General features: G+C 40.6%; 1 protein-coding gene across 5 annotated transcripts; it reads left to right on the forward strand.

The window, feature by feature from the left end:
• Positions 1-1,052: 1,052 nt before the first annotated feature.
• dlk1 (delta like non-canonical Notch ligand 1) lies at positions 1,053-20,484 on the forward strand. Of its 5 annotated transcripts, none has more exons than XM_061968284.2 (7): positions 1,054-1,200; positions 1,262-1,313; positions 1,418-1,490; positions 1,634-1,691; positions 3,959-4,123; positions 4,495-4,636; positions 18,649-20,484. In XM_061968284.2, exons 4-7 carry the CDS (start codon positions 1,661-1,663, stop codon positions 19,442-19,444), a joined length of 1,134 nt encoding a protein of 377 aa, XP_061824268.2. In that variant the 5' UTR covers positions 1,054-1,200; positions 1,262-1,313; positions 1,418-1,490; positions 1,634-1,660; the 3' UTR covers positions 19,445-20,484. The 5 variants fall into 5 exon arrangements, with proteins under 5 accessions (XP_072769741.1, XP_061824266.2, XP_061824268.2 ...); XM_061968280.2 differs by having other exon boundaries at positions 3,959-4,113; XM_072913640.1 differs by lacking the exon at positions 1,262-1,313 and having other exon boundaries at positions 1,053-1,200; positions 3,959-4,113.
• Positions 20,485-20,723: the final 239 nt, after the last annotated feature.

The raw sequence follows: 20,723 nt of genomic DNA on the forward strand, positions 1-20,723 counted from the left end.
GAGATCGGTAGGCTGTGAGTTCAAACCCCAGCCGAGTCATACCAAAGACTATAAAAATGGGACCCATTACCTCCCTGCTTGACACTCAGCATCAAGGGTTGGAATTGGGGGTTAAATCACCAAAAATAATTCCCGGGTGCGGCCACCGCTGCTGCTCACTGCTCCCCTCACCTCCCAGGGGGTGATCAAGGGTGATGGGTCAAATGCAGAGAATAACTTCGCCACACCTAGTGTGTGTGTGACAATCATTGGTACTTTAACTTTAACTTTAATAACTTCCTTACACATGCTACGATATTCCTTAAATTTTGGATGGTGGGTGGGACACAATACTACTGCGGTGCCATTATTGCCACCTCACGGTAACAACTTATAACTATCATAACTTCCTTTCACATGCTCCGGTTTCCCTGAAATGTTTGATGGTGGGTCGACGTTTTGGGTGGGATGGATTGCATGACTACTGCGGTGCCTATATCGCCCCCTTGTGGTGAAAAATGACAACAGTTATAACTTCCTTACACATGATCCTATCTTCCTTGGTGGTGGGCCAGGGCATCGGGAAGGACGTGGAAGGGGATCGAGGGCCCGTTCAGCACTGCTCGCAGCTTTAATTAGTGTAAAATGTGCATGGAAATATATAAAAAATATTATTAAAAAAAGCAAGTCTATTTAACCAAACTGCAGTAACCTGTGGAGCCCCTGGGTGTTGTTGACCCCTTTTAAATACCTCTGCTGTAAAGAAATGTCCTCTGCAGATGCTAGTTCTCAGGAGGGTGTATATAAATAAAAATAAACATCAAATAGTAAATATTTTATTTTTATCTTTTCTTCAAAATACAAAAAAAGACAAACTTCAAATAAAAGCACCAGTACTCCGTCTCAAGACCTTGCAGTCCAAGGCATCACGGTGGCCCCTGGTTGCACATGTCCCCCACCCACTTAGCCATGGGGCGGGGGGGTCACGCTACCTCCCTCGCTCGCTGTTATGAGGTGGGAGGAGCTTGTTGCGCTGGGATGCTGCTCGATGCAGCAGTCCCATCAAAGCCTCCAGGTCCTCCCCCCCTTTCGCGTCTCTATCTCCCACCACCCGCGCTATCGCTTCCATCTGCGCTCTCCCGACTCTTGGCTCTCACAGCCCCGCCGCATCCATTAAAAATGACTCGGATCACCCGGAGACTTTGCGCCTGTGCCACATAGGTGAGATTCTATGATTTGGCTGAAGTGATGAGAGATGTGTTGGATTTTTTTTTTTTTTTAGACAGGAAGTGGCTTATCCCTTTGTCTACACGCGGGCACGGTGTTCTTCCAAGGTGCACCACTTTGATGCCAAACGGCCTAAAAGCATACATGTCAACTGTTGGATGAACGTGTTGTTTACCTTAAACTTTTATGACATGTCTTGTTTATTTTGCAGGAATTTTGCTCCCAAATGACTATGCATCTCACCACGCTGCTCTTGAGTGTGGCTCTAACAGGCGTCGCCAGAGGTAATCAGATTACATTTGAGATGCTTTCAGACCAACTCCTGGATTTTGAATGCATTTTTGCCTGACTTTTGGCGCAAATCTATAATACCAAGCTTAACAATACATATTTTTTGTTGTTGGTCTTTTACCCTCCATCTCACAAGGATGCAGCTCGGGATGCAACACTGAGAATGGATTTTGTGAGAAGACAGGGAAGTGCAGGTTAGTGATTTTATCGATCAGAAAGGTCATCATCATGTCTTGTCAAAATCTCCCCAAACGTGTGCCAATTGTTTGTGCTACATTTGTGCTGCAAATATGTAATGACTCATAATCAGCCCCATTCAACTATTATAGTGTTTTTGTTATTAACGTTTTATGATTGAAAAACTATGATAGTAGTATTTGCAGCGTGTATAATTTGGACAAGTTTGGGGAGGTTTTGACAAGGTGGAAGACTGGTTATGAATCATAAAACGTTAAAATAAAAACTATGATAGACAAAATAAAAATTGCAGCACAAAAAGTAGCACACAGGTTTGGGGGACTGGTTATGAATATTAACACGTTAACAACACGTTAATAACGTAAAAACTACAAAACAATACAAATAATTATAATAGACAAAAGAACATTTTTGCAACACAAACGATTGGGACAAGTTTGGGGAGGTTTTGACGAAGGGGGCTTGTAATGAATCATAAAATGTTGATTATATAATAGTTAGACAAAAATATTTGCAACACAAACCAATGGGACATGGTTGATGCACTGACTACTAACACGTTAATAACATAAAATCTATCCACCCATCCATGGTCTACCGCTTGTGCCTTTCGGGGTCGTGGGATAAAAACTATCAAACGTTGATTATAATTATAATAGACAAAGAACATAGTTGCAACACAAACAATTGGGACAAGTTTGGGGAGGTTTTGAGTTAAGGTGGGAAGGGGGCTGGAGGGGGGACAGGGTTTGCCTGGCAATGAATCATACAATGTTGATTATATAATAGTCAGACAAAAAATATTTGCAACACAAACCAATGGGACATGGTTGGGGCACTGACTACTAACGTGTTAATAACACGTTAATTACATGGTAATTGTTATATATTGTATATATGTTATAGACATAATATATCTGTATATATAATATACTGTACACATATTATGTATATATTCGTGTATATATATGTTATATTTTATATTGCTATATTTAGTCTATTTATACCTGCATTGTCCTTTCCATCCTTACACTTTCCATCATTGTAACTGAGCTAGTGTGTTGAACAATTTCCCTTGTGGATCATTAAAGTTTGTCTAAGTCTAAGTCTAATAACACGTTAATAACACGTTAATAACATGTTAATAACATGTTAATAACATGTTAATAACATAAAAACTATAAAACCATAACATCAAAAGTATACATGCAACTTTTTTGGGGGGGAGGGGGGGGGGCTCAGGGGGCCCGTTTGGGGAGATTTTGACACGCTATGGGAGCTAGATGGCATTATTAGTCAGAAAAGGTATTTTCGAATAACTTAAAGACCATCGCGGCACAAATGAAAAGTGTTTAAAGCACAAATGGAACAAGTTTTGTTGAGATTTTGACAAGGTGGTGGGGGGCGGGGGGGGGGGGGGGCGTCGTTTAGATTTGTAATTGATTGGTCAGCTATTTATAACTATTATATCAATTGAACGATAGATACATAAATGATCCAAGGGTAAGTATTTAGAAAGTTCCTCTTATCTTTTCAATTTAATTTACGGCAGGGGTGTCAAACTCATTTTATATCGGGAGCCACGTGGAGAAAAATCTACTCCCAAGTGGGCCGGACTGGTAAAATCACGGCACGATAACTTAAAAATAAAGACAACTTCAGATCTTTGTTTAAATATAGAACAAGCACATTCGGAAAATGTATAAATCATAACATTGTAGGTGTTTTTTTTTTACACTTACATGTTATACCTTTATTTGTCGTTATTTATACTTTCTGAATAAATGATGTGATAATGTTCATCAGTCAACTCATTGTTGTTCATTTTTAAAGCTATCAAGATAAATTACAGTATGTTATTTATGTAGTCTGATCATTTTCCTCGACTGGTGTACTAACATCACGTGGTTTATTTTGTACATATGTAGCATCATCCACAAAGATACAAATAATTGCTATTGTGAAATCCAGTGGACATATTTAGAACAGCAGTGTCTTTCATTCAAAAATGTCAGGTTAATATTTATACTTAGCAAACTCGGGCCGTACGTTTGACACCCCTGATTTACACAATGGTTATTTTTTTAGTAGACAAGTGCATAAAAAAGGTGGATTTCATAGCTATTTTTAACCATAAAAAAATACAATCCAGTCCTAATAAAGGCATCATCTGCAGCATGCTGGCATTATGAGGCCAAGAGGAGCACAAAGCATTGTGGGTGGTGTATTAATAGTTAAGAATTGTACCCTTTGCTATTTTCAGGTGCAAACCGGGCTGGCAAGGAGACGACTGCGAGCGCTGCATCCCGTTCCCGGGTTGCTTGCACGGCTCCTGCGAGAAAGCGTGGCAGTGTATCTGTCAGGAGGGCTGGGTGGGCAGCCTGTGTGACCAAGGTGAGCCGCACACGGCCGCCAGAGGTGAGGCCCAGTGAGTCACCCAGCCCGCAGGGACACGTCTAATGTGCCGGTATTTATTTTTAGGCCTGGGAAATTGTTAAGGTTAAACCCCACCGTCATTAAAGCAAGTTGCTTAAGACGTGATTAGCCACGTAAAATGAGTCACTGGCTGATCTGCCTTGATATGGTTGCTCGTGTGACGCCGTTCTCACTTTTGCTGCCGCACCGTGGAAATGGAGGAGGCGAGGGGGAAAAAAAACGAGCCATATTGCCAAGCATGTGGGACGTAAGATCTAAAAACAGAATGCTTGTGTGAATGTGTGTGTGCGTGTGTGTGTGTGTGTGTGTGTGTGTGTGTGTGTGTGTGTTTGTGTGTGTGTGTGTGTGTGTGTGTCAACGCAGATACTCGCCTGTGCTCATCCAGGCCTTGTTCTGGGAATGCCACATGCATAGAGACTGGAGAGGGGGGTTACCTGTGCATCTGTCCCTATGGATACATTGGTCCAACATGTCACCTGAAGAAGAACCTCTGTCACTCTAAAGGGTACACACTTTTTTTTCCCTTATTTTATTCATTAGAAGCAAGAAAATATATAATAAGTGGAACACCCACCATGCTCTTTTGGGGCATTGTACCGTGGAACTTGTATTTACAAACCCCTTGTTGTGTGAACGTTTCTATTTATGAAACCACAGACCGCGTAAAAATATGCTTTGCTGTATGAACATATCCACCTGTTGTGTGTCTACCAGTCATCTTGTGCTCATTCAGTAAACACAGCAGCTACTGGGCTATGTTTTGTGCTTTTTCAAAAGTGTTTTTTTCAGCCTTTTCAAAACAGTTTTCTAGTTTTGCTAGCTTAATATGAGTCCAAGAAACAACGTTTGAAACATTCAGGAAGTAGCCATAGTGTTGTCGACACTTCACACATAGATTAACTGATAAAATAAATCAGGGGTCCCCAAACTTTTTGACTCGGGGGCCGCATTGGGTTAAAATAATTTGGCCGGGGGCCGGGCCGTAGTTTGGGGACCCCTGAGATAAAGTGTTTTTTTTTATTTATTTAAATTCCTAATCATTGTTGCAACCTGGCATTTAAAGTGAAGGAGTTTTGGGAATTCGAACTGTGAGTGCACCACAGGGCTAGTAGTGACAGTGTGTGTGTGTGTGTCGGCAGGGTGGCTAAAAAGGGGGACAGTTCAGCCAGTTGTTGATTTTTGCTTTGTTATTAAACAGAAAATTGCTCCACCCCCCCCGTGTTATGTTAATTTAAAAAACAGTCCTTTATAACACATATTGTGTTCGAGGTGTACAAACTTTTACTACTATTTGACTGAAAGAGCACGATGATGTCACGTTATTGATGGGAAAATGCATTTTTAGACAATATAATTTGCCTGAGTGGCTAGGAGACACTGAGAGTAACAAGCGGTAGAAAATGGATTAGAAAGGACAGATTCAAAAAATTATAATAATAAAAAAAAAAAAAGAAAAAAAAGAATTTTAACTTGGGATTTCCCGCGGGCCGGATTTTGGACGCTGGCGGGCCATTTCCGTAGTTTGGGGACCACTGAGATAAAGTGTTTTTTTTTTAATTTTTTTTATTCCTAATCATTGTTGCCACCTGGCTGTTAAAATGAAGGAGTTTTGGGATTTCGAACTGTGAGTGCACCACAGGGCTAGTAGTGACAGTGTGTGTTTGTGTGTGTGTGTGTCGGCAGGGTGGCCACAAAGGGGGACAGTTCAGCTAGTTGTAGATTTTTGCTTTGTTATTAAACAGAAAGTTGCTCCACCACCCCCGTGTTATGTTAATTTAAAATACAGTACTTTATAACACATATTGTGTTCAAAGTGTACAAACTTTTACTACTAATTGACTGAAAGAGCGCACACTTGCCGACACTGCAGTGCGAGCGCGATGATGTCACGTTATCGACGGGAAAATGCATTTTTAGACAATACAAAAATGTATTAGAAAGGACAGATTTAAAATAATAATAATTTTAAAAAAACATTTTTTTTTTAAACTTGGGACTTCCCGCAGGCCGGATGTTGGACGCTGGCGGGCCGTATCTGTAGTTTGGGGACCACTGAGATAAAGTGTAATTTTTTTATTTTTTATTCCTAATCATTGTTGCAACCTGGCATTTAAAGTGAAGGAGTTTTGGGATTTCAAACTGTGTGCACCACAGGGCTAGAAGTGACAGTGTGTGTTTGTGTGTGTGTGTGTCGGCAGGGTGGCTGAAAAAGGGGGACAGTTAAGCCAGTTGTTGATTTTTGCTTTGTTATTAAACAGAAAGTTGCTCACAGATTTAAAAAAATAATAAATATATAAATTTTTTTATTTGTATTTTTTTTTTAACTTGGGACTTCCCGCGGGCCAGATTTTGGATGCTGGCGAGCCGTATCCGTAGTTTGGGGACCACTGAGATAAAGTGTATTTTTTTTTTTTTATTCCTAATCATTGTTGCCACCTGGCTGTTAAAGTGAAGGAGTTTTGGGATTTCGAACTGAGTGCACCACAGGGCTAGTAGTGACAGTGTGTGTTTGTGTGTGTGTCGGCAGGGTGGCCACAAAGGGGGACAGTTCAGCTATTTGTTGATTTTTGCTTTGTAACAGAAAGTTACTCCACCACCCCCTTGTTATTTTAATTTAAAATACAGTACTTTATAACACTTAATATGAATAATAAAATAATAATTAATAATACTTTAGTGTGTCCGAAGTGTACAAACCTTTACTAAAATATGGACTTCTATCCAGCCTGTAACCCATTATTCACGTTTACATTGTTTCTCATGGAGAAATTTGCTTCAATATCCAAACTTTTCTATTTACGAACACTGTTCAAGAACCAATTAACCTAAACATAACGTAAATGGAAGTTCCACTGCATTAGTATCGTTATTCATGCTCGAACAATACACATGTCTCCAGCCAGGTGGCAGCAGCGCTCAAACTAATCACCAACAGAAGAAGTACACAGGAACAGCAGAGAACAGAGCAGACGAAGGACAGATTGAAAAGTTTCTGAAAGATGGGGGTGTCAGAGGCAAGGAAAACAAGTGACGATAATCGGAAATAAAGAAACACAAAACGACAGGAAATGCGAAGACACATACATAGTCTTTGCGTTTACCAAGAATACGGAAATGAGGAAAGACCAAACAAATGAAGAGACATTACACATCAGTCATGTCAATAACCACTAGACTTTTTTTTTCATCATCAATTCAAACAAATACTGTACATCAATAAATAAAATCAGTTATCGCCAATTTTCCTCTTTGTCATTACTTCTGCCAAAGATTTGCTGAAATTGAATTATTTAAACATTTTCCTTAGAACTCACCTCACACATCTGTGAGTAAAAGCCATGCACCTCTGCCAGGGGGTTACGTAGTCGTGATGTGGGTTTGTCTGTCAGTCAGTTAGTTAGCAAAATAAATGTAAAGTTTTTGAGGGGATTTTCATGAAACTTTCAGGAAATTTCTGAAATGCGATAAAGAAAACACCTGATTTGATTTCGGACCCGATCCAGATCACTTCTACTATGTTACGCTTCTGTGTGTGTTTATGCTGGCGGCCCCCCGCAGAGACAACGATAGTGGAGACAGAAAAGAGGGTTCCGCTATAGACAGCTCAAAAAGTTACGTGCGGATTTTTTTTATCTACCATTCAGAAAATGTCTGAAATGGGATAAGGAATAAGGTGATCTGGATCGCCCTCTGTATTCAGGACTGTTTACTATTGGGAGTGCTTTAGTTCTTTATAGATTCAGTTGCTGTAATAACCCTTCTTTTAAGGGGAACATTATCACAATTGCAGAAGGGTTAAAACCATTAAAAATCAGTTCCCAGTGGCTTATTTTATTTTTTGAAGTTTTTTTCAAAATTTTACCCATCACGCAATATCCCTAAAAAAAAGCTTCAAAGTGCCTGATTTTAACCATCGTTATAAACACCCGTCCATTTTCCTGTGACGTCACATAGTGATGCCAACACAAACAAACATGGCACATAGAACAGCAAGCTATAGCGACATTAGCTCGGATTCAGACTCGGATTTCAGCGGCTTAAGCGATTCAACAGATTACGCATGTATTGAAACGGATGGTTGTAGTGTGGAGGCAGGTAGCGAAAACGAAATTGAAGAAGAAACTGAAGCTATTGAGCCATATCGGTTTGAACCGTATGCAAGCGAAACCGACGAAAACGACACGACAGCCAGCGACACGGGAGAAAGCGAGGACGAATTCGGCGATCGCCTTCTAACCAACGATTGGTATGTGTTTGTTTGGCATTAAAGGAAACTAACAACTATGAACTAGGTTTACAGCATATGAAATACATTTGGCAACAACATGCACTTTGAGAGTGCAGACAGCCCAATTTTCATCAATTAATATATTCTGTAGACATACCCTCATCCGCTATCTTTTCCTGAAAGCTGATCTGTCCAGTTTTGGAGTTGATGTCAGCAGGCCAGGGAAGCTAGGGTTGATATTCTTCTCTTGATCATCTTCGGTGGCATAAGGGACGGTGTGAGCCAAGACATCCAGGGGGTTTAGCTCGCTCGTCTGCGGGAACAAACTGCCGCCATTGCTTGCCGTGCTACCGAGGTCCTTTGTCCCTGAATTGCTCACACACTCCGGCAGATTCAATGGGGGTCTGGTGGCAGATTTCTTTGACTTTATCGTTGGAAATGCATCTGCTTTGAGTGTCGCAGGATATCCACACATTCTTGCCATCTCTGTCGTAGCATAGCTTTCGTCGGTAAAGTGTGCGGAACAAACGTCCAATTTCTTGCCACTTTCGCATCTTTGGGCCACTGGTGCAACTTGAATCCGTCCCTGTTCGTGTTGTTACACCCTCCGACAACACACCGACGAGGCATGATGTCTCCATGGTACGGAAAACAGTCGAAAAAACGGAAAAAAACAGAGCTGATTTGACTCGGTGTTTGAGAAAATGGCAGATTGCTTCCCGATGTGACGTCACGTTGTGACGTCATCGCTCTGAGAGCGAATATTAGAAAGGCGTTTAATTCGCCAAAATTCACCCATTTAGAGTTCGGAAATCGGTTAAAAAAATATATGGTCTTTTTTCTGCAACATCAAGGTATATATTGACGCTTACATAGGTCTGGTGGTAATGTTCCCCTTTAAATAGAGATTTGTGATTAATTTGTTGTATTTATTATTAATTGTATTTTTATTACATAGCTTATACAAAACCCAAAACCAGTGAAGTTGGCACGTTGTGTAATCTGTTAATAAAAACAGAATACAATGATTTGCAAATCCTTTTAAACTTGTATTCAATTGAATAGACTGCAAAGACAAGATATTTAATGTAACTGAGAAACTTGTTTTGCAAATAATCATTAACTTACAATTTAATGGCAGCAACACATTGCAAACAAGTTGGCACAGGGGCATTTTTACCACTGTGTTACATGGCCATTCCTTTTAACAACACTCAGTAAACGTCCGGGGTCTCTGTTGTGGTATTTTAGGCTTCATATTGCGCCACACATTTGCAATGGGAGCCAGGTCTGGACTATAGGCAGGCCAGTCTAGTACCCGCACTCTTTTACTATGAAGCCAAGTATCTTGTCTTTGCAGTCTATTCAACTGAATATAGGTTGAAAAGGATTTGCAAATGATTGTATTCTGTTTTTATTTACGAATTACATAACATGCCAACTTCACTGGTTTTGGGTTTTGTATGTTAAGCAGTAGGTGTAGTTTTTTAGGGCCACAAAAATTATCCAAATCGATAGTATCTGCAGGTAAAAAAAAATGAGGGTAAAATATTTAAGAGGTGGTATTTGGTGTAAAAAGTTTGAAAACGTTATAGAGTTTTACCCAAAATTTCAGCCGATATTTTGATGAAACTGGTACGCACAGTCTGTGAACCTCTGGAAGGACGTACAGCTAGTTGACATGGCTGCACACTCTTCAACATCGTCTTCTCTGTTGACCTGCAAGACAGACAGAAACGAAAAAATCCAATATCCTTCACTTCAGTGTCAGAGACAGTGAGCGTTTCGATTTGAATCTTGTTGAGATGATATGACCTTTGCTTGTATTCCATATTCATGATTGAAACCAGCTTATTCCACGCTCAATGCACACGGCGTACTAAACTGTCAATGGTGTTTTAGTATTAGAGTTATGTGCGGTGACGTACATGCGCTGATGGGCAAACGACTCATCTATTCAGCTGCAATATTCAACGTCTAAAAGAAAAGTGTGGCAGGGGCCGTCATTCCTCCAAATGTAATTTCATATGCTTTTATCCCCAGACAATGTATCTTGTCTCTGGGCACATTTTCACTCAGCAGTGAATACATTCCCTGTGGGTTTTATGCAAAGATACATTTGCAGCCCATGAATAATATCAGAAGAGAGTGCATCATGGCATATGTTTAAATTCATTTTTAAAAGGACCCAAGACACTTCCCACAGGGACACCACAAATTAGCCATGGTCAAGGGGTTTAATTACCTGACGTTGTAGAAGTGTATCAGACAGAACAGGAAAAATACAGTAATAAATCAATAGGGCTCTTGCCTTAATACAGGGGTAGGGAACCTATGGCTCTAGAGCCAGATGTGGCTCTTTTGATGACTGCATCTGGCTCTCAGATAAATCTTAGCTGACATTGCTTAACACGATAAGTAGTGAATTATTCCGCTGGTAATCACGGTGTTAAAAATAACGTTCAAAATATAAAACATTCTCATGCATTTTAATCCATCCATCCATTTTCTACCGCACCTAATCAAGAAGTCGCATTAATGGTAAGAAGTATTTTTTTTTTTATTGGTTAGCTTCAGAATAACAATGTTATTAAAAAGAATAAGAGACTTGTTATACTCTAAAAATGTTGGTCTTAAATAAAAATGCACGCATTTAGTTGTATTCAGTGTTAAAAAATATTATATGGCTCTGACGGAAATACGTTTTAAAATGTTTGCCTTTCATGGCTCTCTCAGCCAAAAAGGTTCCCGACCCCTGCCTTAATACTTCGTCACTGTCAACGGGAGGAAGATTGGTTCACATATGAGACAAGTAGCGAGGCAACGACGACTTTTGGGCTTTGGTTACTGAGTTAGATTCTCAAAAATCAACTGGGTTCTTGTCCAGCAAGACAAAGTGGTTAGAGTGTCCGCCCTGAGATCGGTAGGTTGTGAGTTCAAACCCCGGCCGAGTCATACCAAAGACTATAAAAATGGGACCCATTGCCTACCTGCTTGGCACTCAGCATCAAGGGTTGGAATTGGGGGTTAAATCACCAAAAATTATTCCCACTGCTGCTGCCCACTGCTCCCCTCACCTCCCAGGGGGTGATCAAGGGTGATGGGTCAAATGCAGAGGATAATTTCCCCACACCTAGTGTGTGTGTGACAATCATTGGTACTTTAACTTTAACTTAAAAGGGACCGTAATAACTGCGCAATGTATCTATTGAAGTGGAAGGCCGTGCGTTTCCCACCTAGGCCTTTAGTGACGACTTCAAAAAGTACCTCTCAAAATACCATAATTGATGTCACCACATGACCATTGCTGGAGAAATACTATACAGGAACACATTTACGCACTACTGCATACTTGCCAACCAGTGTTGGGTTAGTTACTGAAAAACAGTAACTAGTTACAGTTACTAGTTACTTTATTTCAAAAGTAACTCAGTTACTAACTCAGTTACTTACACCAAAAAGTAATGCGTTATATGTTTCAAAGGGCCAATTTATTTCAGGCCAGAACAAATTGACAAAACTATTTTAAATAGCTGCAACATAACGTACATAAGTAACAAACAGCATAATAACACTAACACTAACACTAACACTAACCACGTTAAACCCAGATTCCGAACTATTTAAGGTCTTAACTCATTCTCTTTCTATGCCACTTCAATATGGAATGCACTCCCAACAGGTGTAAAAGAAAGGGCATCTCTATCCTCCTTCAAAACCGCACTAAAAGAACACCTCCAGGCAACTACAACCCTAAACTAACACCCTCCCTTCCACATAATACCTCTTCGGAATGTAAATAATCAAATGTAGGCACTTTTTCTTATACTTTCTGATCTCTCTCTTTGTGTCCACTACTTGCTGTACATATCCTACCAAGTCAGTCCTACACTGTTCCAATGTCCATTTCTCTGATGATGCAATTGATGACTGAAGTGTTGATACCAACCAAACCTAACCCCCCCCCTTCCATATCCCACACCCCGGATTGTAAATAATGTTAATAATTCAATGTATATACCCTGATGATTATCTTGTGTGATGACTGTATTATGATGTTAGTATATATTTGATAGTATATATCTGTATCTGGACCCCGACTTAAACAAGTTAAAAAACTTATTTGGGTGTTACCATTTAGTGGTCAATTGTACGGAATATGTACTGTACTGTGCAATCTACTAATAAAAGTTTCAATCAATCAATCAATCAATCAATCAACAACATAGCTGTAAAGCTGGCTTCACCTAAGGAAGGCACACGTGACATACACAGAGCCTAACCAGGCAGATTTGAATTGTTGTTTTGGGCAGTAGACGGGATCTTTGATCCAAGACACAACTTACATTTAACTAAAATGTTCTTTTCTTTGTGCTCGACAAAAGAAAAGAAGTGAGAATATCTCATACTTGCCAATCCTCCCGAATTTCACTGCCTCTCCCTGGGACAACCATTCTCCAAATTTCTGCCGATTTCCAGCCGGACTTAAGGCACGCCCCCTCCCGGTCCGTGCGGATCTGAGTGGGGACAGCCTGTCGTCACGTCCGCTTGGCCAACCAAAAAGTAACCACAGAACACTATACCGTATAGGCGTATAGTGTTCTGTGGTTACTTTTTTGTTGGCCTACGGTTGTATTGCGCACCCCCCTCCCCTCCCCTCCCCTTCCCACACTCAGACACACAGTCACACGCACACACAGAGAGCGCAAAGGAAGAATCAGAAGCACGTCTCTGCTTCGCTGGAATAAAACACACTCAGATCCTCAGTTTCTAGCCGATACTACATAAAAAAATAACGTAAAATAACGCAGTAGCGCATCATGTATTAACGGTAACTGAGTTATTGAATATAAAAAAATAACGCGTTAGATTACTAGTTACCGCCGAAACTAACGGCGTTACAGTAACGCGTTACTTTGTAACGCGTTAGTCCCAACACTGTTGCCAACCCTCCCGGATTTTCCGGGAGACTCCCGAAATTCAGCGCCTCAAATTATCTCCCGAAAATCTCCCGAAATTCAGGCGGACTCAGGTCCGCCCACAATATAAACGGTGTGCCTGCCCAATGACGCTATAACTGTAGAATGATCGAGGGCGAGTTCTTGGTTCCTTATGTGGGTTTATTGTTAGGCAGTTTCATTATCGTCCTCCCAGCGCTGCAACAACACACAACAACAGCAGTCACGTTTTGGTCTACCGTAAAGCAGTTCGTCTGCCGTAAACAGCAATGTTGTGACACTCTTAAACAGGACAATACTGCCATCTAGTGCATTTGATGAAAGCACTTTTGTATATATATATATATATATATATATATATATATATATATATATATATATATATATATATATATATATATATATGAAATACTTGACTTGGTGAATTCTAGCTGTAAATATACTCCTCCCCTCTTAGCCACGCCCCCAACCACGCCCCCCTCCTCCCACACACCCACCTCCCGAAATCGGAGGTCTCAAGGTTGGCAAGTATGCACTACTGGTCATTGAAACACCTCAACAGTGTACACAACAGGTTATTTTCTGGCGCATTTTTAAATCAATTAAAACAAATCAGCAATTAAAACATATCTTATGTGGTACTGTCAAAATTAAAATGGCAAAAAACATATTAAAAGTGAAAAAATGAAATATTTGAACTCACCATTAGTAGGACCTATTCGACGCCGTACAAGCCAGTGGTACACCTCGTCGTCGGCTTATTCGAGTGGAAATGACGGACATTTCATCGCCAGAACTGCTGAGCTAGCTTCCGGGGTTGGCCGACATCGTCTCACAAGATGTAGTTTCTCTTTAAATATCCTTCTTGAAAATGGCCTTGCAAATATATATCTGCCACCTAATCAACGTTTTGTTCTCCTTCCCTGCTATGGGCGGATACGGCGCAACACTTTCCGCTTCCTGCTAAATTGAAACTTGTGAATGGATACTTTTTGATTGATTTTGATTGAAACTTTTATTAGTAGATTGTACATATTCCGTACAGTTGACGACTAAATGGTAACACCCGAATAAGTTTTTCAACTTGTTTAAGTCGGGGTCCACGTTAATCAATTCATGGTAAATACTCACTTTGGAATGACAAGTGAGTATCCAATCACAGTCTCGTTAACATCAGGCTACTTGGAGATGCTACTCTCAACAACTTGTGATCTGATTGGCTATCGCAACTGTCTGTCAACTCGGTGTTCTGAAATTAATCCGCTAACGGTCCTAGTGAGTATCCAATCACAGGACGCACAGATGTCACGTTCAACCATAGGCCAACTCGTGATCTGATTGGCTATCGCAATTGTCTATCAACTGTATGTCCCCGTTCACTTACAGCGCACTGACGCCTGCATTGTTGATTCTGAAGGCCCCTGGCAGATTTGGTACAGCATGGCAACATAAGCTGGCTGAATTCTGATTGGATACAAACTAAAACTAAAAACAACAGCACTGGAAGGAGCATAATATGACATGAAGAGAATATGAATACTTTGAGATATTTAGGGAAAGTAAATAAAAAAATACTTTTATCTTTAATTATGATCATGATTTCTGGTTATGTTAGGCCAGCAGAGAATGATCTATTGTGTATGCGCATAGCAATAACACGTGGTGATACAATAAAAGGGGCACTGGACACAACACCGGGGAACCTCACATATAATCACTTTGCTTTTACATAATCAAATTAAGCTTCCGTTAAAGAGGATAGATTGGCAGAGAGGTGACAAGGACCTTTGCCCTCGGCCATGTTATGTCTGATGTACAAAACCAATATGGTCCTTGGTCGGTGGTACAGTAACATCAACCTTTCTCATGCATCTGTCTGCTAAAAAAATAATCTTGCTCTAAATTAAAAATAAGGGGGCACGGGACACTTCCCTGTGGAACTTCCTAAATAATTGCCCTCGCATCTATCTAGCTATCTATCTGTCTGTTTGTCTATCTGTCTACAGTATATTGGTGCGCTACATTTGTAATGGGAAGTCAACATTTTCGAGTTCTTTGTCGGAATTTTTGCTGGAACACCCCTCGATGTTCGATTTCCGACTCGGAAAGTCGGAGCATCCCCACCGTTTCAAAGATGGCTGCTCTGGATGTAAACAATGATCCGTTATTACCACTCCTAATTAGTTTTTGTCGCAGTAAATCAGCAATGTGGATCAATAAAGTTTGTCTAAGTCTAAGTCTAAGTCTAAGTCTTAGTCTAAGTCTACAGCGCACTACAGTGTCAAAACCATATAAAAACGTACAATGTATTGTTGTACGTTTTTATATGGTTGCGACACTGTAGTGTGAACAACACTTATTTCATGTGGTTATTTTGCTGTGTTTACTCTTCATACACCATGTTTAAAAGGTTGTAGAAAGAGTGTATATTTTCCCATCAGTTGTGTATGATCACACAAGGCAAACGTAAAAATCGCTTTTGTGAATGTGGCCATCTTGATTTCCGACCTCGTAACTGTGACGTCATTCTGAGGTCCGACTTCCAACTTCCGAAGTGAATGGAAGGCAGCACATGTCCGTCTGCATCCATATGTGCATCTATCCATCCATCCATCCATCTATTGAGGCATCCATCCATCTACTGTATGCATCTATCCATTCATTCATCCATCAATGCTTTTGTCCATGCATCCATACTGTACGTTCATCCACATGGCAAAAATTAAAAAAATTTAAATAAAAAGGGTGCAAGGGTGGTTCCCTGAGGAACCTCACAAATAAATACCTTTGAGTGAGATACTCGAATCGAGTATTGCAATTCAGATATTGAATGGTGTCAAGTCTTAAATCAGGGGTGTCAAATGAATGAAAGAAACTGCCGTTATAAATATGTCCACCAGATGTCACAATAGCAATTATTTGTATCCTTGTAGACGATGCTACATATGTACAAAATAAACCACATGATGTTAGTACACCAGTCGAGGAAAATGATCAAACTACATAAATAACATACTGTAGTTTGATTTTGATTAAAAAAAATGTATCCTGATAGATTGAAAATTAACACCAATGAGTTGACTGATGAACATTATCACATAATTTATTCAGAAAATATAAATAACGACAAATAAAGATACACTGTAAAAAAAAAAAAAAATCCTATTTTCATGGTTAATTTACTCTAAATTTCTACTGTAATTTTTCTATTTTTTTTAAATAGTTTATAAAACTGTAGAATTGAAGACATTATCTGTAAATAAACAATACGCCTGTTATTTTAAGTAATATGCTAGTAATGACAAACTATGTACATTTCTTTTTTTTTTTTTACAGAAAAATACCAAATTAATTATACATGGCATTTTCTGTTTTCGTAAATTACTTTCAAATTCATGTAAGATTACAGTAATTATCTTTCATTACATATGTAGCTTGTTATATAAAAGTCTATGTCCAAACTAACAATGGTATTTTTTTGCAGAACTGTTTGCATCGTCACTTTATTAAAGATGGTTGATCTTAATAATTTAGTAAAAATCTGTTAAATTACGATATTTTTCTGCAAAACGTTTCATGAAAATTTCTGTTAACATAATGTTTTTGATAATTATTTGGTTTACAATGTTTTACTTTAATTTTATGGTTTTCGTTTGGCAGCTGTAGCTGCCAGTAGATGACTGTTTTTTTACAGAATTTTTTTTTTACATTGTAGGATACTATTAGCCGCAACATGTAAGTGTAAAAAAAACAAAAACAAAATGATACATTGTACATTTTCAGAATGTGCTTGTTCTATTTTTTTTTTAAAAGAAAACAATCTGAAGTTGTCTATATTTTTAAGTTATCGTGCCGTGATTTTACCAGCCCGGCCCACTTGGGAGTAGATTTCTCTCCATGTGGCGCCCGATCTTAAATGAGTTTGACACCCCTGTCTTAAATGAAACCAACAAAGAAGAAAGAGAAGGGGCCCCAGGACACTACCCTGGGGGGCCTCACTAATCATTAAAGGCCTACTGAAATGCGATTTTCTTATTTAAACGGGGATAGCAGGTCCATTCTATGTGTCATACTTGATCATTTCGCGATATTGCCATATTTTTGCTGAAAGGATTTAGTAGAGAACATCGACGATAAAGTTCGCAACTTTTGGTCGCTGATAAAAAAGCCTTGCCTGTACCGGAAGTAGCAGACGAGTAGCGTGACATCACAGGTTGTGGAGCTCCTCACATCCGCACATTGTTTACCATCATGGCCACCAGCAGCGAGAGTGATTCGGACCGAGAAAGCGACGATTTCCCCATTAATTTGAGCGAGGATGAAAGATTCGTGGATGAGGAAAGTGAGAGTGAAGGACTAGAGGGCAGTGGCAGTGATTCAGATAGGGAAGATGCTGTGAGAGGCGGGTGGGACCTGATATTCAGCTGGGAATGACTAAAACAGTAAATAAACACAAGACATATATATACTCTATTAGCCACAACACAACCAGGCTTATATTTAATATGCCACAAATTAATCCCGCATAACAAACACCTCTCCCCTCCCATCCATATAACCCGCCAATACAACTCAAACACCTGCACCACACACTCAATCCCACAGCCCAAAGTATCGTTCACCTCCCCAAAGTTCATGCAGCACATATATTTCCCCAAAGTCCCCAAAGTTACGTACGTGACATGCACATAGCGGCACACACGTACGGGCAAGCGATCAAATGTTTGGAAGCGTACTCACGGTACCGTGTCTGCGTATCCAACTCAAAGTCCTCCTGGTAAGAGTCTCTGTTGTCCCAGTTTTCCACAGGCCAATGGTAAAGCTTGACTGTCATCTTTCGGGAATGTAAACAATAAAACACCGGCCGTGTTTGTGTTGCTGAAGTCGGCCGCAATACACCGCTTCCCACCTACAGCTTTCTTCTTTGCTGTCTCCATTGTTCATTGAACAAATTGCAAAAGATTCACCAACACAGATGTCCAGAATACTGTGGAATATTGCGATGAAAACAGACGACTTAATAGCAGGCCACCATGCTGTCCCAAAATGTCCTCTACAATCCGTGACGTCACGTGCTGACGTCATCATACCGAGACGTTTTCAGCAGGATATGTTGCGCGAAATTTAAAATTGCACTTCAGTAAACTAACCCGGCCGTATTGGCATGTGTTGCAATGTTAAGATTTCATCATTGATGTATAAACTATCAGACCGCGTGGTCGGTAGTAGTGGGTTTCAGTAGGCCTTTAGGTTGAGCTTGAAAGACACTGCAGTGAGATGAAGGCTGTTTACTAGCAAGCACTATTTTCTCTACGCTGTTCTGTTCTTCAGCTCTCCTTGTCAGAACGGCGGCACGTGCAAGGACACGGACGACACCTCGGATGTCCGCACTTCCTGTTTATGTCCCCCGGGATTTTCCGGCGACTTCTGCGAGGAACTTGCTGACAGCTGCCGACCCAACCCGTGTCTGAACGGCGCCAACTGCACAAACAGCGGCGGGGCTTTCACCTGTTCCTGCCCGCCAGGCTTCGCCGGTTTAACTTGTAACGACACGGCGGGCCCCTCACCGTGCGGCGGCATGCCCTGCGCCAACGGGGCCACGTGCGTCGACCGACCCGACGGAACCTTCCGGTGCGTTTGTCCCAGATGGTTTTCAGGTCCGCTGTGCTCCCTGCAGCACAGACCCAAACCCAAGCCCAAGCCGGCCGGCGCTAAGCCCGTGGACCACAGGGTGTTTGCCCTAACCCCGCAGCATTACTCACTCCCTGCGCACGCCTTCCACAAGCTGCTCCAACCGCCTGAGAGGGACCTGCTCAAGATCACTCTGAAAGAGACGGTCCACCATTCGGCGGGGGCCCTGTCCACGCACGGCCAGCTGGTCTGCTTCGGCATGCTGGCCCTGCTCACCTGCCTGGTCGTCCTGCTCACCACGGGCATCGTGCTGTTCGGCCGCTGCGAGGCGTGGATGGCGAACGCCAAGTACAGCAAGCTGGTACGGCGGCAGCGCGAGCACCTGCTGAGGGAGGCGGGCGGCGCCTGTCAGGAGGAGACGGAGCATTCGGTGAACATTATCCTGCCGGAGAAAATCAGACTGAACAGCTTTGGGAAGCATTACACCTCCATCTGACGTCTTGAAGGAGACGCCAGTGAATGTATCGTGTAAAGTAGCAGGAAAAGTAGATTGTGTACTTTTTCAAGTTATACCAAACGGCAATGTGGTATTTCGTCATGTGACTATAATAACTCTGCTGCAAAATAGTCATTTAGTTATTATATGCAAACTTTGTGCGTTTTCTTCATGTCGTGTTGAGGCAAAACTTGCAAAAGGACAAAGGTACGCCTGATAATGGCGTCCAGTAAAAGATGTGTATTTACTGTACAACCATAACTAAACATTGTTGGCCTTTTCCAGCTCTATCTGCTGGATCTTGTCCGTCACAGCACCACTTACAGTCGCCATCTAAAACTTTACATACACTTGTAGAGAACTAGGGATGTCCGATAATGACTTTTTGCCGATATTCCGATATTGTCCAACTCTTTAATTACCGATACCGATATCAACCGACACCGATATATACAGTCGTGGAATTAACACATTATAATGCCTAATTTGGACAACCAGGTATGGTGAAGATAAGGTCCTTTTTTTTTAAAATTATAAAATAAAATAAAAACATTTTCTTGAATAAAAAAGAATGTAAAACAATATAAAAACAGTTACATAGAAACGAGTAATTAATGAAAATGGGTAAAATTAACTGTTAAAGGTTAGTAATATTAGTGGACCAGCAGCACGCACAATCATGTGTGCTTACGGACTGTATCCCTTGCAGACTGTATTGATATATATTGATATATAATGTAGGAACCAGAATATTAATAACAGAAAGAAACAACCCATGGGGTAGGAAGGTTTTTTTGGGTTGGTGCACTAAAGTGTATCTTGTGTTTTTATGTTGATTTAATAAAAAAACAAAACAAAACGATACCGATAATTAAAAAAAGGATACCGATATTTTCCGATATTACATTTTTAAAGCATTTATCGGCCGATATTATCGGACATCTCTATAATGAACATAAAATCATGGTTGTCTTGAGTTTACAATCATTTCTACAACTCTTATTTTTTGTGATAGAGTGATTGGAGCACATACTTGTTGGTCACAAAAAAACATTTATGAAGTTTGGTTCTTTTATGAATTTATTATGGGTCTACTGAAAATGTGACCAAATCTTCTGGGTCAAAAGTATACATACAGCAATGTTAATATTTGGCTACATGTCCCTTGGCAAGTTTCACTGCAATAAGGCGCTTTTGGTAGGCATCCACAAGCTTCTGGTTGAATTTTTGACCACTCCTCTTGACAAAATTGGTGCAGTTCAGTTAAATGTGTTGGTTT

The sequence above is a fragment of the Nerophis lumbriciformis genome, linkage group LG08 (genome assembly GCF_033978685.3).
Source record: "Nerophis lumbriciformis linkage group LG08, RoL_Nlum_v2.1, whole genome shotgun sequence".
NCBI lineage: Eukaryota > Metazoa > Chordata > Actinopteri > Syngnathiformes > Syngnathidae > Nerophis > Nerophis lumbriciformis.

Coding starts and splice junctions, on each gene's coding strand:
- dlk1 (XM_072913640.1), top strand. CDS start 1,433: ATGACTATGCATCTCACCACGCTGCTCTTGAGTGTGGCTCTAACAGGC. Junction 1,692..3,958: donor GAGAAGACAGGGAAGTGCAG/GTTAGTGATTTT, acceptor TGCTATTTTCAG/GTGCAAACCGGGCTGGCAAG. Junction 4,114..4,494: donor GCCGCACACGGCCGCCAGAG/GTGAGGCCCAGT, acceptor GTGTCAACGCAG/ATACTCGCCTGTGCTCATCC.